This window comes from Carcharhinus amblyrhynchos, chromosome 6 (assembly GCF_965287045.1).
Source record: "Carcharhinus amblyrhynchos chromosome 6, sCarAmb.v2.hapA, whole genome shotgun sequence".
NCBI classification, from domain to species: Eukaryota; Metazoa; Chordata; class Chondrichthyes; order Carcharhiniformes; family Carcharhinidae; genus Carcharhinus; species Carcharhinus amblyrhynchos.
Window position 1 is genome coordinate 21178149 of NC_137329.1, and position 24938 is coordinate 21203086.

At 45.0% G+C, this 24938-nt stretch overlaps 1 protein-coding gene across 3 annotated transcripts in view; it reads left to right on the plus strand.

Annotated features, from left to right (window-relative positions):
• LOC145343740 (doublecortin domain-containing protein 1-like) overlaps positions 1-24938 on the plus strand; it is a 469487-nt gene that overhangs the window by 345125 nt on the left and 99424 nt on the right. For all 3 annotated transcript variants that reach the window (XM_080190005.1, XM_080190008.1, XM_080190007.1), the window contains 2 exons: positions 5453-5576; positions 14295-14476. In XM_080190005.1, coding sequence (XP_080046131.1) covers positions 5453-5576; positions 14295-14476 — 306 coding nt within the window. The remainder of the gene's footprint in view (positions 1-5452; positions 5577-14294; positions 14477-24938) is intronic.

Genomic DNA, 24938 nt, shown 5'->3' on the forward strand with positions numbered 1-24938 from the left:
CTCGTAGCCACAATGTGTATATGGCTGCTCCAGCCCAGTTTCTAGTTGATGCTGGATTTGGACTGGACAGTTGAACATTTGTTCTCCAGATACAAAAGGGCCGATAGTTTTAATTTAATTTCTCCCCGACTTAATCCTAAAGGGCAAGTTCACCAATCTCACAGGAAGCCATCCTTGAAAGTGAGCAGATTAGAAACAGTGCTAACAGCACCTGCTTTGTAATCCCATTCCCCTTTCCTGCTGGACTTCTGCTCATTTCTCAGGGTACATTCTCAGTATGTTGCTTGCTCAGTCGATGGCACTCCCATCTCTGAGTCAAAAGTGCGTGCATTCAACCCGTACTCTAGGACTTCACTATATCGGCTGACACTGTATTGAGGGAGTGCTCTATTGTCAGCTGCAAGGGAGTTCAGGTGGATGTTAAAGATCCCATGAAATCATTCATAGAATCATAGAATCCCTGCAGCGCAGAGGAGGCCATTCGACCCATTGGGCAGGATTTTACAGCCTCGCTTGCGCAAGACCGGACATTCCTGCCCGAGGTCAAAGGGGATGTCTATCGTCAGACCCTCGCCCACTCTGATTCCATGGCGATCAAGTTTCTTGAGTTCCGGCCATTGAGTCTGTAGCGACTCTCTGACAGATTGTCTTACCCAGGCCTTCTGCCCTGCCCTATTCCTGTAACCCCATACATTTAACAAAGTTATTCCATCTAATTTATACATCTTTGGACACCAAGAGGCAACTTAGCACGGCCAATCCACCTAACCTGCACATCTTTGGAGTCTGGGAGGGAACCAGAGCACCCAGAGGAAACCCACATAGACACGAGAGAAACTCCACACAGACAGTGACCCAAGATCAGAATGGAACCAGGTCCCTGGCGCTGCGAGGCAGCAGTGGTAACCACTGTGCCATTGTGCTGCCCACACTGGAGAGTGGGGGATGCACTTCACGTCCTGGGCAATGTTTATCGCATAACCATTACCTCCTAAAACAGATTATTTCATCACTTGTTTATTTGCTGCTTGTGGGAGCTTGCTGTGTATAAATTGGCTACTGTGTTTCATTCATAACAATAACTTGTATTTATGTAACACCTTTAATATAGCGAAATGCCTAAAGCTCTTCACAAGAGCATGAGAAAATAACATCTGGCACTGAGCCACATAAGATGTTAGGGCAAATGAATAAAAGCTTGGTGAAAGAGGTGGGCTTTAAGGCATCTCTTAATGAAAGAAAGTGAGACAGAAAGATAGCGAGGCTTAGGAAGGGTTTTGCAGAGCTCAGAGCCAATTGTTTTGGATTGGCCGATACAAAGCGAGGATTGGATTGTTCAGCCCATACTCAACAAGAATGAGAGAAGCACAGATATCTTGGGGAAGTGGGTTGGGTCCTCAGAGGAATTACAAGGTTAGTGCTGCTGCCTCACAGCACCAGGGATCCGAGTTCAAGTCGCAGCTGGGGTCACTGTGTGTGTGGAGTTTGCACATTTTCCCTGGGTTTCCCAGTTTCCTCCCACAATCTGAAAGACGTGCTGGTTAGGTGCATTGGCCATGCTAAATTTTCCCGAGTAGGCACTGGAGTGTGGCGACTAGAGGATTTTCACAATAACTTCCTTGTAGTGTGAATGTCTACTTGTGACTAATAAATAAACTTAACTCTGTTTACCTGCCTTGGCTCGGCAATCCGTTAACGAACAAAAATCTATCAATCCCAGGTTTAAAACAATGAGCTAATATCTACTGTGTTCTGTGGGAGAGTTCTACACTTTGCAGGAGGCTATGTTTCTTAACTTTCCTCGTCAGTGGCCTCGTTCTGGTTCTAAGCTTATGTCCAATCATTTGATAACCCCTTCAAAATCCTGAAAACCTTGCCCAAATCACACCTCCACTTTCTAATTTCCAGGGACACAAACACTTGGAGATCTATAGTAACATTCCGGTGAATCTGCCCTGCAGTATTTTCTGAGGCTAATATATCCTTTCTCAGTTATGATATCTCGAAGTCTAGACAGTATTCCGTGTGTGGTTTAATCAAGGTTCTGTAGGGCTGTTACAAAATTTCCCCTCTTTTATATTCAGGCCCCCCAGTTATAGGTTTGTCGATTTTTTTCTCACCTAATTAACATTTTTGTGACATTTGCATGGAACCATAAACCTCTTGGTCCTCCACAATTCCTAGATTTTTACCACTTAAAAGATATTTGATTTTATCTTTGCTCCAAAAATGGATGATCTTACTCTTACCTGTATTGAAATCCATTTGGCACATTTAATCATTAATATACAGAATCCCTAAAGTGCAGAAGGAGGCTATTCGGCCCATTGAGTCTGCCCTGAACTCCTCTGACACAGCGTCTTACCCAGGACCACTTCCCACCCTATCCAAGTAACCCCATGCATTTACCCCATTAACCTCCTAACCGACATCTTTGGACACTAAGGGGAATTTTATCATGGTCAGTCCACCTAACCAGCACACTTTGAGCTGTGGGAGGAAACCAGAGCACCCAGAGGAACAGACACGTGGAGATTGTGCAAACTTCACACAGACAGTGACCCAAGGTCGGAATCGAACCCGGGTCCCTGGCACTGCGAGGCAACAGTGCTAACCACTGTGCCACCCACTTGTCTATTTTAATTTGTGCTCTAGACTACACTACTTACTATGCCACTAATCATTGGCTGGGATTTAATGTGTGATCGTGCTTTGGCCCATTAGTTGGAGAACTAGTGGAAACCCAGCATGCCTTTTCTTCATGAAGTCTGACATTCTAAGGAAATCAGGCACTTCCTTGGATGGCCGATGGAGTGGAAATCCCCCTCTCCTGAGAACCTATGGCCAATCATAGGCGAGCAGGTCTCCATAGCTAATGCCACCATCTGGACTGGTGGCCAATTTCGATGCTACAATAGCACCCAGCTTTAGGATTGCTGAGAGAGGGGGAATGTGGGTTGGATGGGGATCTTGTGGAAAATTTCACCAGCAAGGGGAAGGTGTTGAAAATAGGGGTGAGGGGTTGGCTTTCTGCTGGAACACCCCCTCTTTCCCATTGTTGGGTCCCTCAATGATGCACAGAGCAGCTATGGACACCTCCCGGCTCCCCTCATAGACCACTAGCAAATCCAAAAGAGTTTACTAAGCAGCCAATCCGGATGACATTCTCCACTTTCTTGCTGCTACTTGAATGCCAGTATTTTTGTACTGGCAGTTATGACCCAGCATTTTTTTATTCATTCGTGCCATATGGGCATCACTGGCTGGCCAACGTTTATTGCCCATCCCTAGTTGCCTGAGGGCAGTTGGGAGTCAACCACATTTCTGTGGATCTGGAGTCACATGTAGGCCAGACCAATTAAGGATGGCAGATTTCCTTCCCTAAAGGATATTAGTGAACCAGATGGGTTTTTCTGACAATCGACAATGGCTTCATGGGCATCAGTAGATTCTTAATTCCAGATATTCTTATTGAATTCAAATTCCACCAGCAGCGGGATTTGAACCTGGGTCCCCAGAACATTAGCTGAGTTTCTGGATTAATAGTCTAGCGATAATACCACTAGGCTATCACCTCCCTTGTAAACATGAATATAACAATCAGGTAGGGTGGAGATGATCACCAAACCTGGTTTATGAGCAAGGACCGCATATTTTTAAGACTAAAATAAAATTATTTAAATCTCCCAGAAGAATTGTGGCAGGAATATAACCATAGTGGTACTAGGTCCTGGAACATGTGTGCAATGATTCCCAAGAGGTGATGAGTGTTAAAAAAACAGCAAGACTCAATCACAAACCTCTCCTATATCAGTGAGAAGAGGAAACAGATAACCATTCTATAGCAGGTTGCTACTTAGAGGAAATTTAGCTGCAGCTCCATGAACCAATGGGGGAGCGAGTGCCATGCAATCTCCTCCCATTGGTAGTTAGTGATGAGTGGACTAACCAGCAGTCTCCAACAGACTGCTGCGCAGTGCTCAAAAACAGGGAGGTGAAATTCTCTTCAAAGGGTTTTTCAGTGGAGCCATGAGTAGGAAATGTACTGACCGGCTGCCATTCGTACCCTTAGTCCCGGAGCTATAGCATCTTTTTTGCTTGCTCACTCACCAAGCCTCAACCTCAGTCCCACAACCTTAACAGGACATTGAAACAAAGGGATGTAACCAAATTTCCCCATCTGATTACCACTGGAGTGCTGCCTGTGAGTGTTAACTCCACACTTGCAACTCACCACTATTCTGTAAATGAGATCCTGTTAAATTTACACAGTGCACCCCCCCACTCCATCCCACCCCACAAAACTGTTGCTGAAACCTGAAGCTGGTTTCTTTTTAAAGTTTATTTATTAGTGTCACAAGTAAGTTTACATTAACAGTGCAATGAAGTTACTGTGAAAATCCCACATAGTCGCCACACTCTGATATCTGTCTGGGTACACTGAGGGAGAATTCAGCATGGCCACTGCATCTAACCAGCATGTCTTTCGGACTGTGGAAGGAAACCGGAGCACCCAGAGGAAACCCACGCAGACATGGTGAGAATGTGCAAACTCCACACAGACAGTGACCCAAGCTGGGAATCAAACCTGGGCTCCAGGCACTGTGAGGCAGCAGTGCTAAACACTGTGCCACCCTGCTGTATCCTGGGTCTGTAATTTAAAATTGCAGTTGACCTAATTGGGGGCAAGAAAGAGTGGGCAAATATCTTCCAATCCCCCGCCTCTGCCACCATTGCTCCATTTTAACCCCATCACCTCACCCTCCGATTCTGCTAATGGGAGGAGTTAAAATCCTTCTCCCTGTGTGTTAAAGAGCACGGTAGCACAGTGGTTAGCCCTGCTGCTTCACAGCTGTAGGGTCCTGGGTTCGCTTCCTGGCTCAGGTCACTGTCTGTGTGGAGATTGTACATTCTCCTCGTGTCTGTGTGGGTTTCCTTCCAAAGATGTGTGGGTTAGGTTGATTAGTAATGCTAAGAAATTGCCCCTTAGTATCCAGGGATGTGTAGGTTAGAGGGATTATTGGGTATAATATATAGGGGTAGGACCTCGGGGGGATTGTGTTCGGTGCAGACTCGATGGGCCAAAGGGCCTCTGTCTCCACTGTAGGGTTCTGTGATGATGATCTATGAGTGTTCAATTCTTCAACAATCAGCATTCCTCTCATTTACAAAAAGCCTGACTCAAAAAATTAAATCCAGATGAAATAATTTTGTAAACAGTTGAGCCATTTACAGCAACAATCTACCCGTTTCCGACTCCCTCGCAGATTCCTGATGGCAAAATTTTCCCCATTTCAGGTCCCGAGCTGGGCTTAAGTGGTCAGGAGAGAGTTGCAAATTCAGCTGTGTTGAAATATTTATGCTGATTGATGTTAGTGTTTCCATGTTTGGGGAAATGAGAAATATTCTGGCCTGATTTTGCTTTCAACTAACAACATGATTGTTTCATTAGGTGGGCCATCAAGCATGAAGGAACTGTGAAGCCCGGTCAGTGGAAGCATTCGAAGTTGGAGAACCCACTGTGGAACAAGTTAACCTACATGTGGCCTGTGCTGCCAGATGGTGATCTGAATGAGGTAACAGCACTTCACTGATGAGTAGACATTTTCTGATAAAATTATTCACATTACTGAGGAATTCCAGCAGATTAAGTTGTCCAGGAACATAATGCATTCGTTCAGAACTCTCAGAGCAGTAGTATAGCTGGATTCAATCATAGAGTCCCTATAGTACAGAAGGACGCCATTCGGCCCATCAAATCTGTACTGAACACAATCCCACCCAGGCCCTATTTCCATGACCCTCATTTACCCTTCTAGTCACCCGACTCTAGAGGCAATTTAGCATAACCAATCAACCTAACCCGCACATCTTGTAGATGTGGAGGCTTTGGAGAGAGAGCACAGAAAAGGTTTATCAAGATGTTGCCTGTTATGGAGGGTATTAGCTGTGAGGAGAGAGTGAATAAACTGGGATTGTTCTCCCTTGAAAAACAGAGGCTGAGAGATGACCTGATAGGTGTACGTAAAATTATGAGGGGCACAGATAAGGTGAGCAGTTGGAAGCTTTCCCCAGGGCAGAAATGACAATTACAAGGAGGCACAAATTCAAGGTACGGGGGCAAAGGTTCAGTGGAGATGTGTGGGGAAAGTTTTTTTACACAGAAGGTGGTGGAGGCCTGGAATGCACTACCAAGTGAGATGGTTGAAGCAGATGCGTTAGCGCCATTTAAGACTTATCTGGATAGACACAGTAAGAAGTCTCACAACACCAGGTTAAAGTTTGATATCACAAGCTTTTGGGGTGTCGCTCCTTCTTCAGGTGAGTGATCACTGGTGTTAAGAACATAAGAAATAGGAGCAGGAGTAGGCCATCTAGCCCTTCGAGCCTGCCCCGCCATTCAATAAGATCATGGCTGATCTGTCGTGGCTCAGTTCCACTTTCCCGCCCTCTCCCCATAACCCTTAATCCCCTTGCCTATCAAAAACCTATCAACCCGCGTCTTAAATATATTTAGCGAGGTAGCCTCCACCACTTCAACGGGCAGAGAATTCCAGAGATTCACCACCCTTTGAGTGAAGAAGTTCCTCCTCAACTCCGTTCTAAACCGCCCCCCTTTATCTTGAGGCTGTGCCCTCTAGTCCTACTGTCCTTTCTGAGCGGGAAGAGCCTCTCCACCTCTATCCTATCTATCCCATTCATCATCTTATATGTCTCAATAAGATCTCCCCTCATTCTTCTAAACTCTAACGAGTACAAGCCTAGTTTATTCAGCCTCTCCTCATAGTTCAACCCCCTCAACTCTGGCATCAGCCTAGTAAACCTCCTCTGCAGTCCCTCCAAGGCCAAAATATCCTTGCGTAAGTGCGGCGACCAAAACTGCACACAGTACTCTAGCTGCGGCCTCACCAGTGCCCTGTACAGTTGCAGCAAGACCTCCCTACTTTTATATTCAATCCCCTTCGCTATGAAGGCCAGCATCCCATTTGCCTTCCTGACCACCTGCTGCACCTGCAGGCTGGGTTTTTGCGACTCATGCACAAGGACCCCGAGGTCCCTCTGCACCGTTGCATGCTGCAGTTTTTCGCCATGTAAGTAATAGTCCTTCCTACCATTATTCCTACCAAAGTGGACCACCTCACACTTGCCAACATTAAATTCCATTTGCCAGTTCCTGGCCCATTCACCAGCCTATCTAGATCCTTCTGCAGACTGTCCACACCCTCCGCACAATTTGCCATTCCACCAATCTTGGTGTCATCAGCAAATTTCGACACCATACACTCGGTTCCCTCCTCCAGATCATCTATATAAATGGTAAATAGCTGAGGCCCCAGCACCGACCCCTGGGGCACTCCACTAGTCTCCAACCACCAATCCGAATAGCACCCATTGACCCCCACTCTCTGCCTCCTATTTGACAGCCAATCCCCTATCCACGCTAACACCCTACCCCCAACTCCATGTCCCCTGACCTTCTGTAATAACCTCTTGTGCGGCACCTTATCAAACGCCTTCTGAAAATCAAGAAACACCACATCCACCGGCTCTCCTCTATCCACCGCCCTAGACACATCCTCATAGAACTCCAATAAATTTGTTAGACATGACTTCCCCTTAACGAAACCGTGCTGCGTCTGCTCTAACAAACAGTTCTCCTCAAGATGCCTCGCTATTTTCTCCTTGATCACGGATTCTAACATTTTACCTACAACAGACGTTAAACTAACCGGCCTATAATTCCCTGCCTTTTGCCTGCCACCCTTCTTAGACAACGGCGTAACATTAGCCGTTTTCCAATCTTCCGGCACTTCCCCAGAATCCAGCGATGTTTGGAAAATAATCATCAAGGCATCCACTACCACCTCCGCCATTTCTTTCAGAACCCTTGGATGCATTCCATCCGGTCCTGGGGACTTGTCCACAATCAGTCCCTCCAGTCTGTCGAGCACTGCCTCTCTAGTAACAATAATGTCATTCAGGCTCTCCACTCCTACCATCTTTCCATCGCTAACACCCGGCAAACTATTCACGTCCTCCTCCGTGAAGACCGAAACAAAAAAGTTATTCAAGGCCTCAGCCATTTCCCCATCCCCTACCACTAAGTCCCCCCTCTCATCCTCTAAGGGTCCAACGTTCACCCTAGTCAGCCTCTTCTTTTTTATATATTTATAAAAACTCTTACTATCCTTTTTTATATTAAGCGCTAGCCCAGCTTCATAGTTTATCCTACCCTTCTTTATCAACTTCTTCGTCATTCTTTGTTGATATTTAAACCTCTCCCAATCCTCTTCTCTACTCTTATCTACTCTAAACGCATCCCCTTTTAATTTAATACTTTCCTTTACCTCCTTCGTTATCCACGGCTGATTATCTCTCCTCCTACGATCCTTTTTAACCATCAGAATAAATTTCTGCTGAGCACCAAGAAAGATCTCCTTAAAGATCCTCCACTGTTCCTCAGCAGACCTACCTTCCAATGTGCTCCCCCAATCAACATTCGCCAATTCCTCTCTCATCCTATCATACTCCCCTCTGTTCAAACAAAGGACACAGGTCCGGGAACCCACTTTCTCCTCCTCCATCTGCATCAGAAACTCCACCATACAATGATCACTCTTACCAAGAGGATCCTTCACCACAGGGTCCCTAATTCTACCTGCCTCATTACATAACACCAGATCCAAGATAGCTCGCTCCCTCATCGGCTCCAACACACACTGTTCAAGGAAACTATCCCGGCAGCATTCCAAGAACTCTTCCTCAAGTGCACCGCGTCCAACATGGGTCGACCAATCAATATGTAGATTGAAATCCCCCATAATTATCGCCGTCCCATTCCTGCACGCCGCATTTATTTGCGCGTTAATAGCCCGCCCCACCTCCAGATCATTATTTGGGGGCCTATAGACGACACCCACCAGCGTCTCCCTCCCTTTTCTGTTCCTAATCTCCACCCACAACAATTCCACTTTCTGCTGTTCGGCTCCTATATCATCCCTTACTACCACCCTGATGCTATCCTTAATCAGCAGAGCTACGCACACCCCTTTTTCCTCCTTCCTATCCTTCCTAAACACTTGATACCCCTGGACATTCAGCTCCCAGTCCCTGTCACCTTGCAGCCACGTCTCTGTAATGGCCTCCAGATTATATCCATTTGTGCTGATCTGTGCCACCAGCTCATTCACTTTATTCCGAATGCTTCGTGCATTCAGATAAAGTGCCTTCATCCCAGCCTTCACCTGTACCCTATTTGCCGGAACACCACCAACCTTACTCACGCCCCCTACTCCCTTTATTATTGGGACATCCTTGGCCTCTTCATGTACCTGTACCCTCTCCTTTACTTTAGACCCCGTAATGTCACCTACCCTCGCACCCTCCCCCCCCCCAATTAGTTTAAAGCCCTATCTACAGTCCTATCTACACGATTCGCCAGGACTCTGGTCCCAGCATGGTTCAGACCAACCCCATCCCACCTGAACAGGTTCCACCTACCCCAATACTGGTGCCAATGCCTCATAAATTCAAACCCATTCCTCCCACACCAATCCCTGAGCCACCCATTCACTTCCTTAATCTTATCAACCCTACGCCTGTCTGCACACCGTTCAGGCAGTAGTCCAGAGATAACCGCCTTGTCGGTTCTACTTTTTAATTCCGTTCCCAGCTTTTCATACTCCCTCCCCAGATCCTCAGTTTGCATTTTGCCTACGTCGTTGGCACCCACATGTACCACAATGACCGGGTTCTCACCCTCCCACTCCAGGTTCCTCTGCAGCACAGATGCGACATCCTGGACCCGAGCACCAGGCAGACAACACACCCTTCTGTGCTCTTTGTCATTGTGACAAAGGACAGTGTCAATACCCTTAACCACACTATCCCCAATTACCACTACATTCCTTTCCACCTTCTCTTTGTCTGTGTCCTGTATCTGCATCACTGTACCGTGTGCAGTTTGCTCGCCAACCTCACAGCCCTCGTTCTTGTCCACACTGGAAGCAAGAACCTCAAACCTGTTATGCAGATTGAGAGGCTGAGGCATTTGGTCCCCACCCTCCTTCCTCCGGTCCCCACCCTCCTTCCTCCGGTCCCCACCCTCCTTCCTCCTCTCAGCAGCCCCCTCCTGCTCCTGATCCTTAGAATTAGCCAGTCTAGGGGGTGTGGATGTCTCTTGCACCCCATTATCAATGTCACCCTCCCTCCCCCTGATGAGCCTCAGTGTCTGTAGCTCAGAGGCCAGCTCATCTACTTTGAGCTGGAGCTCCTCCAGCAACCTGCACTTACTGCAGACATGGTCACTGGGAAGGACCCTGGGGTCCACCAGCTCCCACATCATACAGAAACAGCACATCACATGCCCCTCCATTATTCCCCTTTAGTAATACTGAACACAGTTTTCAACTCAAACTTATCTGGCCCTTTTCTTCCCCAGTCCTTAGATCCTAAGCCCTAGCAGCTCACTCTGCTGCCCGCTGCCTACACCAGGCCTCCTTTTAAACCTGGCGCTGTTGAAACACTGCTTACCCACAAATCCCTGCTCTCCACTCCCTTTGAATTCTTAAAGCGGTAAACACAAAAAGCCCGCGAAAATGCTTTTAAATGAATCTAACAGTTCTACAAGGTAAGTTCTTACTAAACACTAAAAAGCCTGCGAAAATGCTTTTAAATGACTTAAACAGTTTTTTAACAGGTAATTTCTTACCTGACTCAGTGCTCCTTCACTCCGCCCGCTCCAGCGAACAATCTGCTTTTGATCGTAATCGTAGTTAATCTGCTTTTGATCGTAATTGTTGACATAAGTATAGTGGCATGTGATCTTTAAAGCAATTAGGCAGACAGGGTTTTTGTTTAATGTCTTATCAGGAAATTGTAATAAATTACAGTTAAGTTATAAATTTAATGCTATACTTACATCTCCCTGGTAATTCCAACTTGGATACCAGTTTAGAAAAACAAAGAAACTCTATAATCCACCAAACATTCACGTTCCTGCCTAATTAATACCTTTAGACCTCAGCTCTCAGTTCTTGCTGTGTCCCAGTCCCTCCCTTAAGCTATTCTTTGCTCTGTAAAACACCATAACTGCATTGCTTCTCTCATTGTGCCCAACTTCCTCCTTCACCTGTTAAGTTGTATTCCATTGAGCTGTCCATGTATTGCTTACTTAATTCCCCCTGTGGGTTCACAAGGAGCTGTAATCATCTGGATTTATCTGTTTAGACACGTTTCTCACAATGAAGTGGGGTGATGGAAGAGGGGAGTGGTAACTGAGAGGTGTCGTAAAGGGACAGGACAGAATGTCAGCTCAACATCACAACCATGATGCAGACCATAAAACTGTAAGCATTGCAAGTGAAGATTTGGGGGCAGAATTTTCTGGCTGTGCTCGCCCCAAGGACGGAAAATCCCACCGAGTTCAATGGCCCTTTGCATGTCCCGTGTCTTGCCCGCCACAATTCCCATGATTTTGATTTGATTTATTATTGTCAGATGTAGCAATATACAGTGAAAAGTATTGTTTCTTGCATGCTATACAGAGCATACCGTCCTTAGAGAAGGAAATGAGAGAATGCAAATGTGGTGTTGCACTCATAGCTAGAGTGGAGAGAAATATCAACTTAATGCAGAGTACATCCATTCGAAAGGCTGACATCAGCAGGGAGGAAGCTGGTGATAGACAGGACGGAGAAATTCCACCCTTGCTTGTGCGTTCGAAAAGCATGTTGCAGATTTGTAGCCAAACTAACATTAGCCAGATTTTGCAGTTGAAATAATTGCTTGTGTGTCAGGGCTTGTCATTATTCTTTGAAACTGACAATAACTTTCAACATCTGCACAATTAACGAAAATGCCCGTTCCTGATTCTTAACTCATCTCCAGCGTGTGCTGTTCAAATCCTTACAAATTAAATTTCCTAAGAAGTCACTTGAATTTCCATTATTATGGAGGGACTTCACAGTAAAATAAAGAAAAGCTCAAAAGAAGTTGCATTATATTTAAAATAGGTACCCCTGGGGCTTTAATAAAAATCACAATTATAGCTGAACAATCTCTCTGGCCCTGAAAAATGAATGTCATAGTGCAGAAGGAGGCCATTCAGCCCATCAAGTCTGCACCGACCACAATCCCATGTAGGCCTTATTTCTGTAACCCCACACATTTACCCTGCTAATCCTCCTGACACAATGGTAAATTTAGCATAGTCAATCCACCGAACCCACACATATTTGAACTGTATGAGAAACTTCAGCTATGAGGGTCGATTGGGGAGGTTGGGACTATTCTTGGACATAAGAAGGCTAAGATGAGATTTGATAGAGATACTCAAAATCATGCTGGGGCTGGACAGAATAGACAGGGAGAATCTGCTCCTGTTCATAAAAGGATCAAGAACAAGAGGATACAGATTTAAAGTGATTTGCAAAAGAACTAAATTTGATGTGAGAAGAAACCTTTTCACACAGCAAGTGGTTGGGGTTTGAATGCGATGCCTGGAGGCATTCAAGATGATTATTTGAATAGAAACAATGTGCAGGGGTACAGGGGAAAAGTCAGGAGAATGGAACCAAGTCATGATGCATGTTTGGAGCGCCAGTGCTTACATGATGGGCCAAATGGCCTCCTTCTATACTGTAGGAGGAAACCACAGCATCCAAAGGAAACTCATGCAGATATGGGGAGAATGTGCAAACTCCATACAGACAATGACCCGAGGCCAGAATTGAACCTGAATCCCTGGCACTGTGAGGTAGCAGTGCTAACCACCTCTGCCACCATGCTGCTGAATGTCACACTATTCCATGATGGTAAAGTTCCATTAGTGTTTAAAATAACGAAAAGAACATTCTTCAAGTTTACGATATTTCATCTTCTACCTTAATCCCACGTCTATGACAAATCTTCATTTCATTCTCTGTAAAATAATCAGTGTTTTCACTTTTTTCATTTGCTGTCTGTGAGAATCCTGCGATGTGATTGGCTGATCAGCTTGCTTGATGGCATCTCTGTGGCTGTATTCTGGAAATCCTTTGTAGATAGTGCCAGGGTTAAATTGGCTTTGGGAAAGGATAAAACCAAGATTATTCAAAATGGCACCGGAGTGTGGCAACTTCTTGCGAGCTATCCCAAGCATATCCTCTAATTCCATCTTTTACTCTCATTCTATGCTTTTGACTATATTCTCCTTTCCTTCTCCCCCATGTGTACTCTATGAACGATATGCTTTGTCTGTATAGCGTGCAAGAAACAATACTTTTTGCTGTATTCCAATACATGTGACAATAATAAATCAAATCAAAAAACGAATATGAAATAAATTGTGAGATCATTGTAGACGGCTTTCGCTGAGGTTTGTGGCAGGCACTGCCGCTCTCGACAGTACTTACAATAGGCTGGCTCTGTATCATGATTGTGATGTTGAGGTAATACTTTGTCCTGCTCCTTCATGACATCTCTCAGAGACCACTCCCCTCCCCCATTGCTCCCCCCTCCTATTGTGAGAAATGCCCCCCTCCGTACTCTGCCCCACCCACACTTCGCCTCCCCCCCCGGACTTTGCCCTTCTCTACACTTTGCCCTGCCCGGCACAAGCCGTACCAACTCTCTCCTAAGTCCCACTCTCATGGCTCCCTAAGCTGTTGCCCCCTTCCAATCCATCCCACTTTGCCCACCAGTCCCTTCACTTCCTCTCCTCTCTCTGAGTGCACCCCCCAATTCCTCCAATTCATACACTATAGAAAGCATTCTTTCCAGTTATATCAGAGCTTGGTATGGCTCTTGTTCTGCCCAAGATCGCAAGGAACTACAAAAGGTCATGAATATAGCCAAATGCATCACGCAAAGCAGCCTCCCATCCATTGACTTTGTCTACACTTCCCACTGCCTGAGGAAAAGCAGCCAGCATAATTAAGGAGCCCATGTACCCCAGACATTCTCTCTTCCACCTTCTCCTGTCAGGAGGTCATGTACCAACTGACTCAAGAACAGCTTCTTCCCTGTTGCTGTCAGACTTTTGAATGGACCGACATTACATTAAGTTGATCTTTCTCTACACCCTAGCTATGACTGCAACACTACATTCTGCACTCTCTTGTTTCCTTCTCTATGAACGGTATGCTTTGTCTGTGTTATGCGCAAGAAACAATACTTTTCAGTTTATGTTAATACATGTGGCAATAATACATCAAATCAAATCAAATTTGTCTAAACAGATAAATTTGATATTGATGAATGCAAAATTCTGTATTAAAAATAATCGATTGTCTTTTGTAACCTATTAAAACTAGGAATACGACTGGCCAATTGAGGGGTCCCTTCTGCCCAATGCTCCACCTCTGCTAAAGCCAACTCAGAAAAGTCATGCTGGCTACACACCGGTAAGGATCAAAGTTCTGAAGAACGGGGAGAGAGACAAATCCAGGATATTAACAGTCACAGGACCAGATATCACCAACATGCTCAAGAAAACGTAAGACCACAAAATACCCTTTCTCACTTCAGTCATAGCTGTGAACGTTGTGAAGGCAATTTCTTTGAGAGAGCTCAGCAGAAGCGATGTGCATGTTAAATTTCTGCTGAAGATTTCACCTTTCCACATGAAATAGGCGACCCAAATTCTTAGTAACACCAGGTCTGCTGCACTGCAAGAACAAAGACTACACACACTGGAAATGTAATTATTAGCATGTTTTGAAAATGGATTAAAATTATTTGAAATGGACCAAAAAGAGCTTCAGGATTCCTTCAAGGGTTAGAAACAAGGGTTACATATTCATCTCGCCTCCATGGTATGTTGCATGGATCATTTTGATTTGTCAGCGAGCATGTAATGGGGCACCTAAACTCTGTTAACCATTCATAAAATCATACAATTCTTACAGTGCAGGAGGAGGCCATTTGGCCCATCAAGCCTGCCCAACAACAATCCTGCCCAGGCCCTATTCCCATATCCTGTTGTACTTACCTTGCTAATCTCCCTGATGTGGAGATGCCGGCGTTGGACTTGGATAAACACAGTAACACACGTTAAAGTCCAACAGGTTTATTTGGTAGCACAAGCCACTAGCTTTCGGAGCACTTCCCACTTCATCAGGCGAGTGGGAGTTCTGTTCACAAACAGGGCATACAAAGACACAAACTCAATCTCCCTGACACCAAGGAGCAATTTATCATGGCCAATCAACCTAACCTGCACACTTTTGGCGTGTGGGCAGGAACCGGAACACTCAGAGGAAACCCATACAAACACGCAGAGAACATATAAACTTCACACTAACAGTGACCCGAGGCTGGAATTGAACCGGGGTCCCTGGCACTGTGAGGTAGCGATGCTAACTACCGCGCCACTGTGTTACCCTCAAAGTTTAGGATTTCTTTAACTCTTGACTGCTCTTGAACCTATCATCATTCCAGCCTGCGAGAAGTGATAATTGATTGGACGGTGTTCTGTTCTATTTACAAAGCCAAGGATGCTTTGTCCACGATGCAGCAAGTGCTTAGGAAACTTGCAGGAACCCCTTACCCAGATTTTAAACCGACCTGCAATTTATTTATCCATATTTGCAACAGATCGATGCAATCTAGGCATGTGAAATCCAACCAATGGAAGAAATATTCCACCAGCGCACGCAGCCACAGACAAGCCAAGTTCTCTCCTGGTCTGATACCTCTAGCTGCTGTGTAAATATAGCATGATAGTTGGAATTCCTCCTAGACTGTCCTACCTCAGATCTGAAAAAAGAAACACTGCAGCATTTTCAGACTTGTCTCATTTAAGTCAATTAGTGTGTTCATGTCTAATTGTGTGTTGTTTCTGATTATTTTTTTAGCAGCACACTTGCTGATTGTCAGTTTCCTGCGTAGACGTCTTATGTTCTGTGTTGTCTCACAGGGAATAAGGAAATGGTGAGGCGGCCCTTGTAATTTGCAGTTGGTACAGTGAACACATTCATTGTAGACACCGCACGCAATTCTGGCCAGCGTTACAGAATACTCTCCCACTGTGATGACTGACACAAGAAGGGTTCACAGTTCCATTTTAGCAAGCTGGCTCTCTAGTGCTGATCTCCTTTCCTGATTACACGCCTCCCTTACCCAGGATGTTTCCCTGCCTAGGAATACCGTCTAGATCAATCCACCCCCTAGTTCACCTTCCCTTCCTCAGATGGCTGACTCTCACTTTAATTGGTGGATATTTCAAGCCAACCAATCAGAAGCCTGAGGGCAAAATATTGTGGATACTGGAATCTGAAACAAAAACAGAAAATGTTGGAAAATCTCAGCAGGTCTGACAGCATCTGTGGAGAGAGAATAGAGGCAACGTTTCGAGTCTGGATGACCCTTCGTCAGACGCCTCCTTTTTCTATTATCAAGCAGTGACAATTTTCACAACATTCCCTTGCGCTCAGTGCCGCTCCTGTAAAAAAGCATTTTGATGTTGTGGTCATCAGACATCTTGGTGACTCACCGATTATCTAAGCGGCTGGTCCTTACTTGTCGCTCAAGTGGTTAATGGTGGTGGCTGATGCCTAAGAGAAGCATTGGAACCAATGCCAAGCCTGCTTGCGTTGGCACCAATATGTGTGCCTTTCCAATGCAAGGCTCTGAATTGCAACCAGGAGCAGGAATTCTGATCTCCTTTGTCCTTCTTTCATCCAGGAAATATTGGATTACAGGAGGCCAGCCAAGCCCCTGAAGCATTTCCCACTGCTATTCAATTAAATTATGCTTGGTCTGTATTTTCACTCCATCTAGACACCCTGGATCACTAACCCTTTAATATTCCTGCCTTTTAAAGAATTATCAATCTCTATTTTTACATTTTCAATTGACCCCTATCCTGAACTGCTTTTTGGGGAGATAGTTCCCGATTTCCACTCTCCTGTGTGTGAAGAAGTGCTTTCTGAAATCACCCCTGAATGGTTTATCTCCAGTTTTAGGGTTATGCCTTCTTTTCGTGGACTCCCTTTTCTATTGAAAGGGTTTTTCTCTATCTGCCCTATCAACCTTAATCATCCTAGGTTTGATCATCTCTACTCAAGATCTTCTTCTCTACTCAAGGAAATGCAATCATAGAATACCTAGAGTGCAGAAAGAGGCCATTCGGGTCTGTATTAAATTTCTCTGATGCAGAATCTTCCACAGGCACTTTCTCCACCCTATCTCTGTAACCCACACGTTTACATGGCTAATCCATCTAACCTGCACATTTTGGGACTGTGGGAGGGAATTAGAGCACTCGGAGGAAACCCACGCAATCACAGGAAGAACGTGCAAACTTTACACAGGCAGTCACCCGAGGCTGGAATTGAACCTGGGGCCCTGGAGCTGTGTGGCGCTGTTACTGCCGTACCATCCACAATCCTAGTACTTGCAACCCACTCTCCTAATTTGACTCTTCTAGTTCCAATATCATAAAATCATAGAACCCTATGGTACAGAAGGAGGCCATTTGGCCCATCGAGTCTGCACTGACCATAAGCCCACCCAGGCTCTATGTCCACAATCCCATGCATTTAGCCTAACTAGTCCCATGACACTAAGGAGCAATTTAGCATGGCCAATCCACCCAACCTGTATATCTTTGGACTGTGGGAAGAAAGAAACCCACGCAGACATGGGGATAACGTGCAAACTCCACACAGAAAATAACCCAAGCTAGGAATCGAAGCTGGGTCCCTGGCACTGTGAAGCAGCAGTGCTAACTACTGTGCCACTGTGCCATTCTATCATGGTTAATCTGCGTCACACTCCATCCAAGGTCATTATATCCTCCCTGAGGTGCCCAGTATTGAACCAGTACTTCGGATGGGGATCTGACCAGAGTGTCATGCACTTGGAAGCTTAACTTCCAGGGATAGTGAGAATAATTGCAGCACTTCCTGCTGTCAACCCACCAAGGTCAGATAACTCAACATAAACCTAACCTGGCACCTCCTGTATCTATATGCCTATGTGTTACCCTGGGTGGTGCTCTGACTAAATCATTAAGTGAACTCAGCAGCATTAGATAAACAAATAATCAAGGCCACATGTGCATGTAAAGTGTACGTGGAGAAGGAATTACTGGAAATTATGCTAATGGGCTGTCAGAGGCATAACTGTTACCACAGCAACATAATAAGAAGCAAATCAGCCTGGATTAAGAAGGGGAAGATCCTTCCAATGAGCCTTTCTCAATGTTTTCTGAGAGTAAATGAAATAATGACACATCAAATGCTTTAGATTATTTCTTTCCTAAAGGTTGTTGGCAAGGTTTCACATGAGAAATTGGCAATAAAAATATTAGCCACTGGAATCCAGGGTAAAACAAAAGTTTGGATAAAAATCTGGTTATGACACAGCATGCTCAGGAGACATAATGTGAAGGATTCACACAAGAGCCAGAACTATCAATGGAATGGTTATTTTTATTAATGGTACAAAAACAGGTAGACAGTAGAGATAGAGAATGAAGCAATGGTTTCTCAAAAGGTGAGAGGGGAGAGATACGAAAGGGTCCAGAGGGGCAATTCTTTCACACAGTAAGTGTCTGGAACAAGCTGCCAAAGTTAATAGTAGAGGCAGGTACAATTTTGTCTTTTGAAAAGCATTTACATGAGTAAAATGGGTATAGAAGGACATAGGCCAAATGTGGGCAATTGGGATTAGCTTAGGTGTTTAAAAAAAAAGGGTGGCGTGGACAAATTGGACCGATGGGCCTGTTTCCATGCTGTAAACCTCTTTGACTCTAAAAGGATTTGGATTGTTTAGCAATATAGGCAAACACTTGGCAATTGTATTTTTAAACAATCAAACATGCAGACTATTATACAAAGGTCAAAAACTGTAGAGTACAAGTACAAATGTATGTAACTCAGTGTTCCAGGAAGATCCTGTGTGGGGCCTTACTTACATAATTATTGTGGTCCATGTGATGAGAATTAGTAAAATGCTGCGACACATAACAGTGTGAGAGACAGTGAGCTGTGCTGACGTTTTACAATGCACTGGGGAGTGCCGGATATCATATCGCAAAACAAAAATGCAAGTAATGGGAATAATACCAAGTCAAGTGACAAGACAAATCTTCAGTGGAAAGGGAACAAGCTCTGATGGAAAATTAAAGTGTAGAGGAAGCCAGCCAAAAAACATGTAGAATGATTTGGAAAAGGTAAACCCAGAAGATTCCTCCTCCATCAGGTACCGTGACCTAAAAGGTCAATAACAACCATGGACTCCCAGTGACTTGGTCCATGATTATGCTTGCACACAATACTGAAGTGATACGCCATTGCCTTCTGCACAATAACTAAAACAGACACCACTTGACATATTGTGAGGATTTACAGGCTGATAATCAACCTGTTTGGCAACATTATGGACGCACCTTCCAGGGTCATCAAGTCCTGAGGTGAAATAACCCAGAACTTCTGACCGAGAGGTAGGACTGCGACCCACTACACCACAAGCCCTCCAACAACTCAAAGGATTAGCTACTTCAAAGCAAACAAAGGAAGCAGGTGAAAGGATAGGGAAATAGATCAGTGAAACATAAATTTGGAGCAAATGCATATCACCATACATTATGTTCGGGACCAGATCAGAAACTCCAATGTATATCATGAAGTTAACCTGACCCTTAACTTTTATTGATTTTGGCATTAGTGCGAACATAAGATATTCACCCCAAGTTTGATTCCACTGACCCACTAGGAAGTTTTTATTAAAACAAACTTTATTTAACAGTTAAAATATAACAAAAAGAATGAGCATAGCTTTTCCCAATTGAAATACTTAAACATGACAAGGTATAATTCTTAACAGCTAGCTACCTCTATAGTTTCAATTTAAGCAATAGTGCCACAGACACAAATCCCTCTTCGGGTGCTACATTTCCAGCCTTTTAACCCCTCTGACCAGAGATACAGAAAGACAATTGTCTTCTGATTCACATACAGCAGCCTCCAGAGAAAGATCTACCTTCAAACAGCAGAACTTCTGAGGAAGTGACTAATATCCTGGAAGATTCCAGTCTCCAAATCCAGCGAGAGAAAGAAAGAGACAGGAAAGGACACTTCTCTCTAAAGATCCCAAGTAATAACTCAGTTTGTGTCTTTCTGTGAGTCTAGTCCTGCTCAGTCATTTGATGTTCCTGTCAATCAACCTAATCAAACCACACTCTGAAAAACACCAGGGGAGAACACAAAAATAACAACCCTGCATTAACTCAGATTAAAACAAACACTCCAGCATTTAGGATCAATTATGCTTTTGCAGCATCAATATGTAGGCTACCACCTATAGACAAATCAGGCCCTGTAAATCCCTCTTCAGAGTTAGTTAGCCCAAAAAAAAATGTTCATGTGGGTCCTACATTTCCAGCCTTTTAACCCCTCTGACCAGAGATACAGAAAAACAATTGTCTTCTGATTCACATACAGCAGCCTCCAGAGAAAGATCTGACTCCTAAAAATAACCTGCACAAGAAACATGACACAAAGGCATTTCTTAAAGGTACAGTTTCATCACAATAAAATGGTCTTGAATTTAAAAGATATAACTGGAGTTTTGCAAAGAGGCAGATCAGAATAATAACTGGTACAGATTCAGTGATCAAATCTTTGGGGATTAACTTCTCAATGAGGTATCAGAGGCAAACAAACTGTCTACGATATTTGTGATGAAAAGTGGAGGGTGTGACCAAAAATGTCTAAAGATTGGAGATGTGGCTCTCTGTAACACTTGACTGCAGGGTTTTGTTTTCATTCTGTAGCTCCACCTTTCATCCAGCAGCCAGCCAAATGATGTAGCAGTATAGCTGGAGAGCGGGAATAAACACCAGAGGCAGGAGGCTGCAGCCTTGGGGGCAGTCGGTGGGGAAGATGCAAGGCCTGAAATCTGAATTGGGAATGAAGACAGGCAATCAATGGGGAAAGTAGTTGGACGCCCACAATCAGAAAGGCTGAGGAGATTGAAGGCTTCCTTGAGAGGTTCCCAAGTCCTTTGGATTCGATGGGAATTCAGCTCATTCACTCTGTTTCTCTCCACAGATGTTAAGAACATTAGAACATAAGAAATAGGAGCAGGAGTAGGCCATCTAGCCCTTCGAGCCTGCCCCGCCATTCAATAAGATCACAGCTGATCTGTCGTTGCTCAGTTCCACATTCCCGCCCTCTCCCCATAACCCTTAATCCCCTCTCTTATCAAAAACCCATCAACCCGCGTCTTAAAAATATTCAGCGAGGGAGCCTTCACCACCTCAACGGGCAGAGAATTCCAGAGATTCACCACCCTTTGAGTGAAGAAGTTCCTCCTCAACTCCGTTCTAAACCGCTCCCCCTTTATCTTGAGGCTGTGCCCCCTAGTCGTACTATCCTTTCTGAGCGGGAAGAGTCCCTCCACCTCTATCCTATCCATCCCATTCATCATCTTATACGTCTCAATGAGATCTCCCCTCATTCTTCTAAACTCTAACGAGTACAAGCCTAGTTTATTCAGCCTCTCCTCATAGCTCAACCCCCTCAACTCCGGCATCAGCCTAGTAAACCTCCTCTGCACTCCCTCCAAGGCCAAAATATCCTTGCGTAAGTACGGCGCCCAAAACTGCACACAGTACTCCAGCTGCGGCCTCACCAATGCCCTGTACAGCCGCAGCAAGACCTCCCTACTTTTATATTCAATCCCCCTCGCTATGAAGGCCAGCATCCCATTCGCCTTCCTGACCACCTGCTGCACCTGCAAGCTGGGTTTTTGCGACTCATGCACAAGGACCCCAAGGTCCCTCTGCACCGTCGCCTGCTGCAGTTTTTCGCCACGTAAGTAATAATCCTTCCTACCATTATTCCTACCAAAGTGGACCACCTCGCACTTGCCAACATTAAATTCCATTTGCCATTTCCTGGCCCATTCGCCCAGCCTATCTAGATCCTTCTGTAGACTCTCCACACCCTCCGCACAATTTGCCGTTCCACTAATCTTGGTGTCATCAGCAAATTTCAACACCATACACTCGGTTCCCTCCTCCAGATCATCTATATAAATGGTAAATAGCTGAGGCCCCAGCACCGACCGCTGGGGCACTCCACTAGTCACCATCCGCCAATCTGAATAGCACCCATTGACCCCCACTCTCTGCCTCCTATTTGACAACCAATCCTCTATCCACACTAACACCCTACCCCCAACTCCATGTCCCCTTACATTCTGCAATAAACTCTTGTGAGGTACCTTGTCATACACCTTCTGTAAATCAAGAAAGACCACATCCACCAGCTCTCCTCTATCCACCGCCCTAGAGACATCCTCATGTTACGCGGCTCCAGCAGTTTTTATTTCTATTCTAATTTTTTAGGCCGGAATTATCTACCCTGGCGGGATCTTCCAGTCCCACCAACTGATTACACGGTTGGAGGGTGTGCAGTCCTATTCCTCTGTGCCCACAAGCAGTACTGAAAAATCTCCTTACATTGGGAGATAGCAGCTTGCACCTCCATTTCGCCACAGGGTTTTCAGATCCACTGGAAACCCAAACAGCAGCAGCTAATATCCAATAAGACTTTTAGCTGTACAAAAGAATCCCAATTAAAAGTTATCAAAAAAGGCTCCAACTCTCCATGGTTTCCACTTTTCAGTACAGGGGAAATAACATTACATACATGCATGGTTTTGATTTGATTTGATTTATTATTCTCACATGTATTGGGATAGTGAAAAGTATTGTTTCTTGCACACTACACAGAAAAAGCATACTGTTCATAGAGTTCATAGGGGAGAAGGAAAGGAGAGGGTGCAGAATGTACTGTTACAGTCAAAGCCAGAGTGTAGAAAAAGGTAGGTCTATTCAAAAGCCTGGCAGCAGGGAAGAAGCTGTTCTCGAGTTGATTGGTACGTGATCTCAGACTTTTTCTTGTATCTTTCTTCTGATGGAAGAAGGTGGAAGAATGTCTGGGGTGCATGGGGTCCTTGATTATGCTGGCTGCTTCTCCAAGGTAGGGGTAAGTGTAGACAGAGTCAATGGATGGGTTGCTGGTTTGCATGATGGACTGGGCATGGTTTAGTAGGATTGTCTTACGTACATCTTGCAGTTAGCCTGCCTGTTGTGTGAGGGTGGGTTAATATAGAGATGCTGGGTGGGATTTTCCGAACTCACTCGTCCTGAAACTGTCGAATCCTACCCGAGGTCAACAGACCTTTCCGTGGTCTGCCCTTCCGATTCCCATGGCGGCACAAAGAGAAAATTTGCCCCATGATATTTACTTCAATGGATACCATAGTCATGTGATAGATGTGTTTCAGTGAATTGAAAGAGACTTTTCCTGAGATTTCCATGCTAAGGGCAGGATTTACCACGCAACCTGCCGCAAATTTCACAGTGGCTGAAGGCGGTCCGCCATTGGTTGGCAGTGGGATCTTCTGGTCCTACCATTGTCAACGGGATTTCCCACTGAATGCGCCCCTTGCCACCATGTAATCAGTTGGTGGGACTGGAAGATTCCGCCAGGGTGGATAGTTCCGGCCTAAAAAATTAGAGTAGAAATAAAAACTGCTGGAGCCACGTAACATCTGTGGAGAGGAACAGAGTGAATGAGCTGAATTCCCATCGAATCCAAAGGACTTGAGAACCCTTTCAAGATAGCAGACAGGTTCCGATTCCAGGACAACCAACCCACTTCCCAGACTGTCTGAATTTCAGCAAAGTTGCAGGTGGTTCCTGTCAAAATCCCATACCTAGCACTCCTGATGGGTGGAGACAGGTATTTCCTACTCCTTTGCAATTTTCATGGTGTCTCATTAGGTTTTTAAAGAGTTGAGCTTCATGGCTTCTCCAGGGACTGGCCCTGTCCTCTCCTCATCTCAGTTCTAAAGAGTTGGCCCTTTACTCTGAGGCTGTGTCCTCAGACCCTAGTCTCTCTGACTAATGGAAACGTCTTTCCCATGTCCACTCGATCCAGACCTTTCAGTATTCTGCACGTTTCACTGAGATGCTCCCTCATCCTTCTAAACTCCATCAAGCACAGACCCAGAGCCCTCAAACACTCCTCTTACGTCAAGCTTTTCATATCCAAAATCAAGTGTGAAGTACTTTGGAAGTGTGGCCACTGCTTTTATGTTGTGGAAGGGCCATTCTTAGTGCAGTTGCCTCAAGGGTGGATTATGAACACAAAGAGCTTTTGGTAATAGCAACATGAGAGATATTTACAAATTAATATGCTATGCACGAACTGCATAGTGTGAACCTAATCAGCTCATGAATGAGAGAAGCATGGACACACCTACTGTAGCGCATTAATCCATGGTAAACTGCCACTTCGAAGCAAATGCAAAATTTATTAAGAGAATTCAAAAGCAGTTTCAAGACAGTGCAGTGAACACACTGGTGAAAACTCTGAATAGATTTATTATTCTGAGGAATTGCAGCCGGCTCTGCTATGCTTAAGCAGAACCACACGACTCCCCAGATTTCTTTACAATCAATGAAGTACATTTGAAGTGCTGTCACTGTTATAATATTGGGACAGCTGCCCGTATCCTAACTGTCATCATGTCCTTTTCGCCCATCACCCCTGCGCTTACTGACTTATATTAAGTTCTGGTCCGCCAACATCTCGAATTTAGAATCTCCCTCCTTGCCCATACCCCTCCCTACCTCAGTGACCTCCAAAAACAAAGGCCTCAGAGAAATTCTGTCGTCCTGCATTTCCAGCCTCTTGTGTATCCTCCATTCCCCATTCCCCATGCAGCATCGAGCCTTCATCCATCTCGGCCTTATGCTCTGCAACTCCCTCCATAAAGCTTTCCCTCTTTACCTATTTCTCCTCATAAGATGCTCCTTAAAACTCTTTGGAAAGCTTTCAGCCACCTGTCCTCCCATCTCCTTTGTTGCTCAGTGTCAACTTTTGTCTGAACTTACCTTTGTGAAGCACCTTGGGAAGGTTTGTGGCGTTATATGA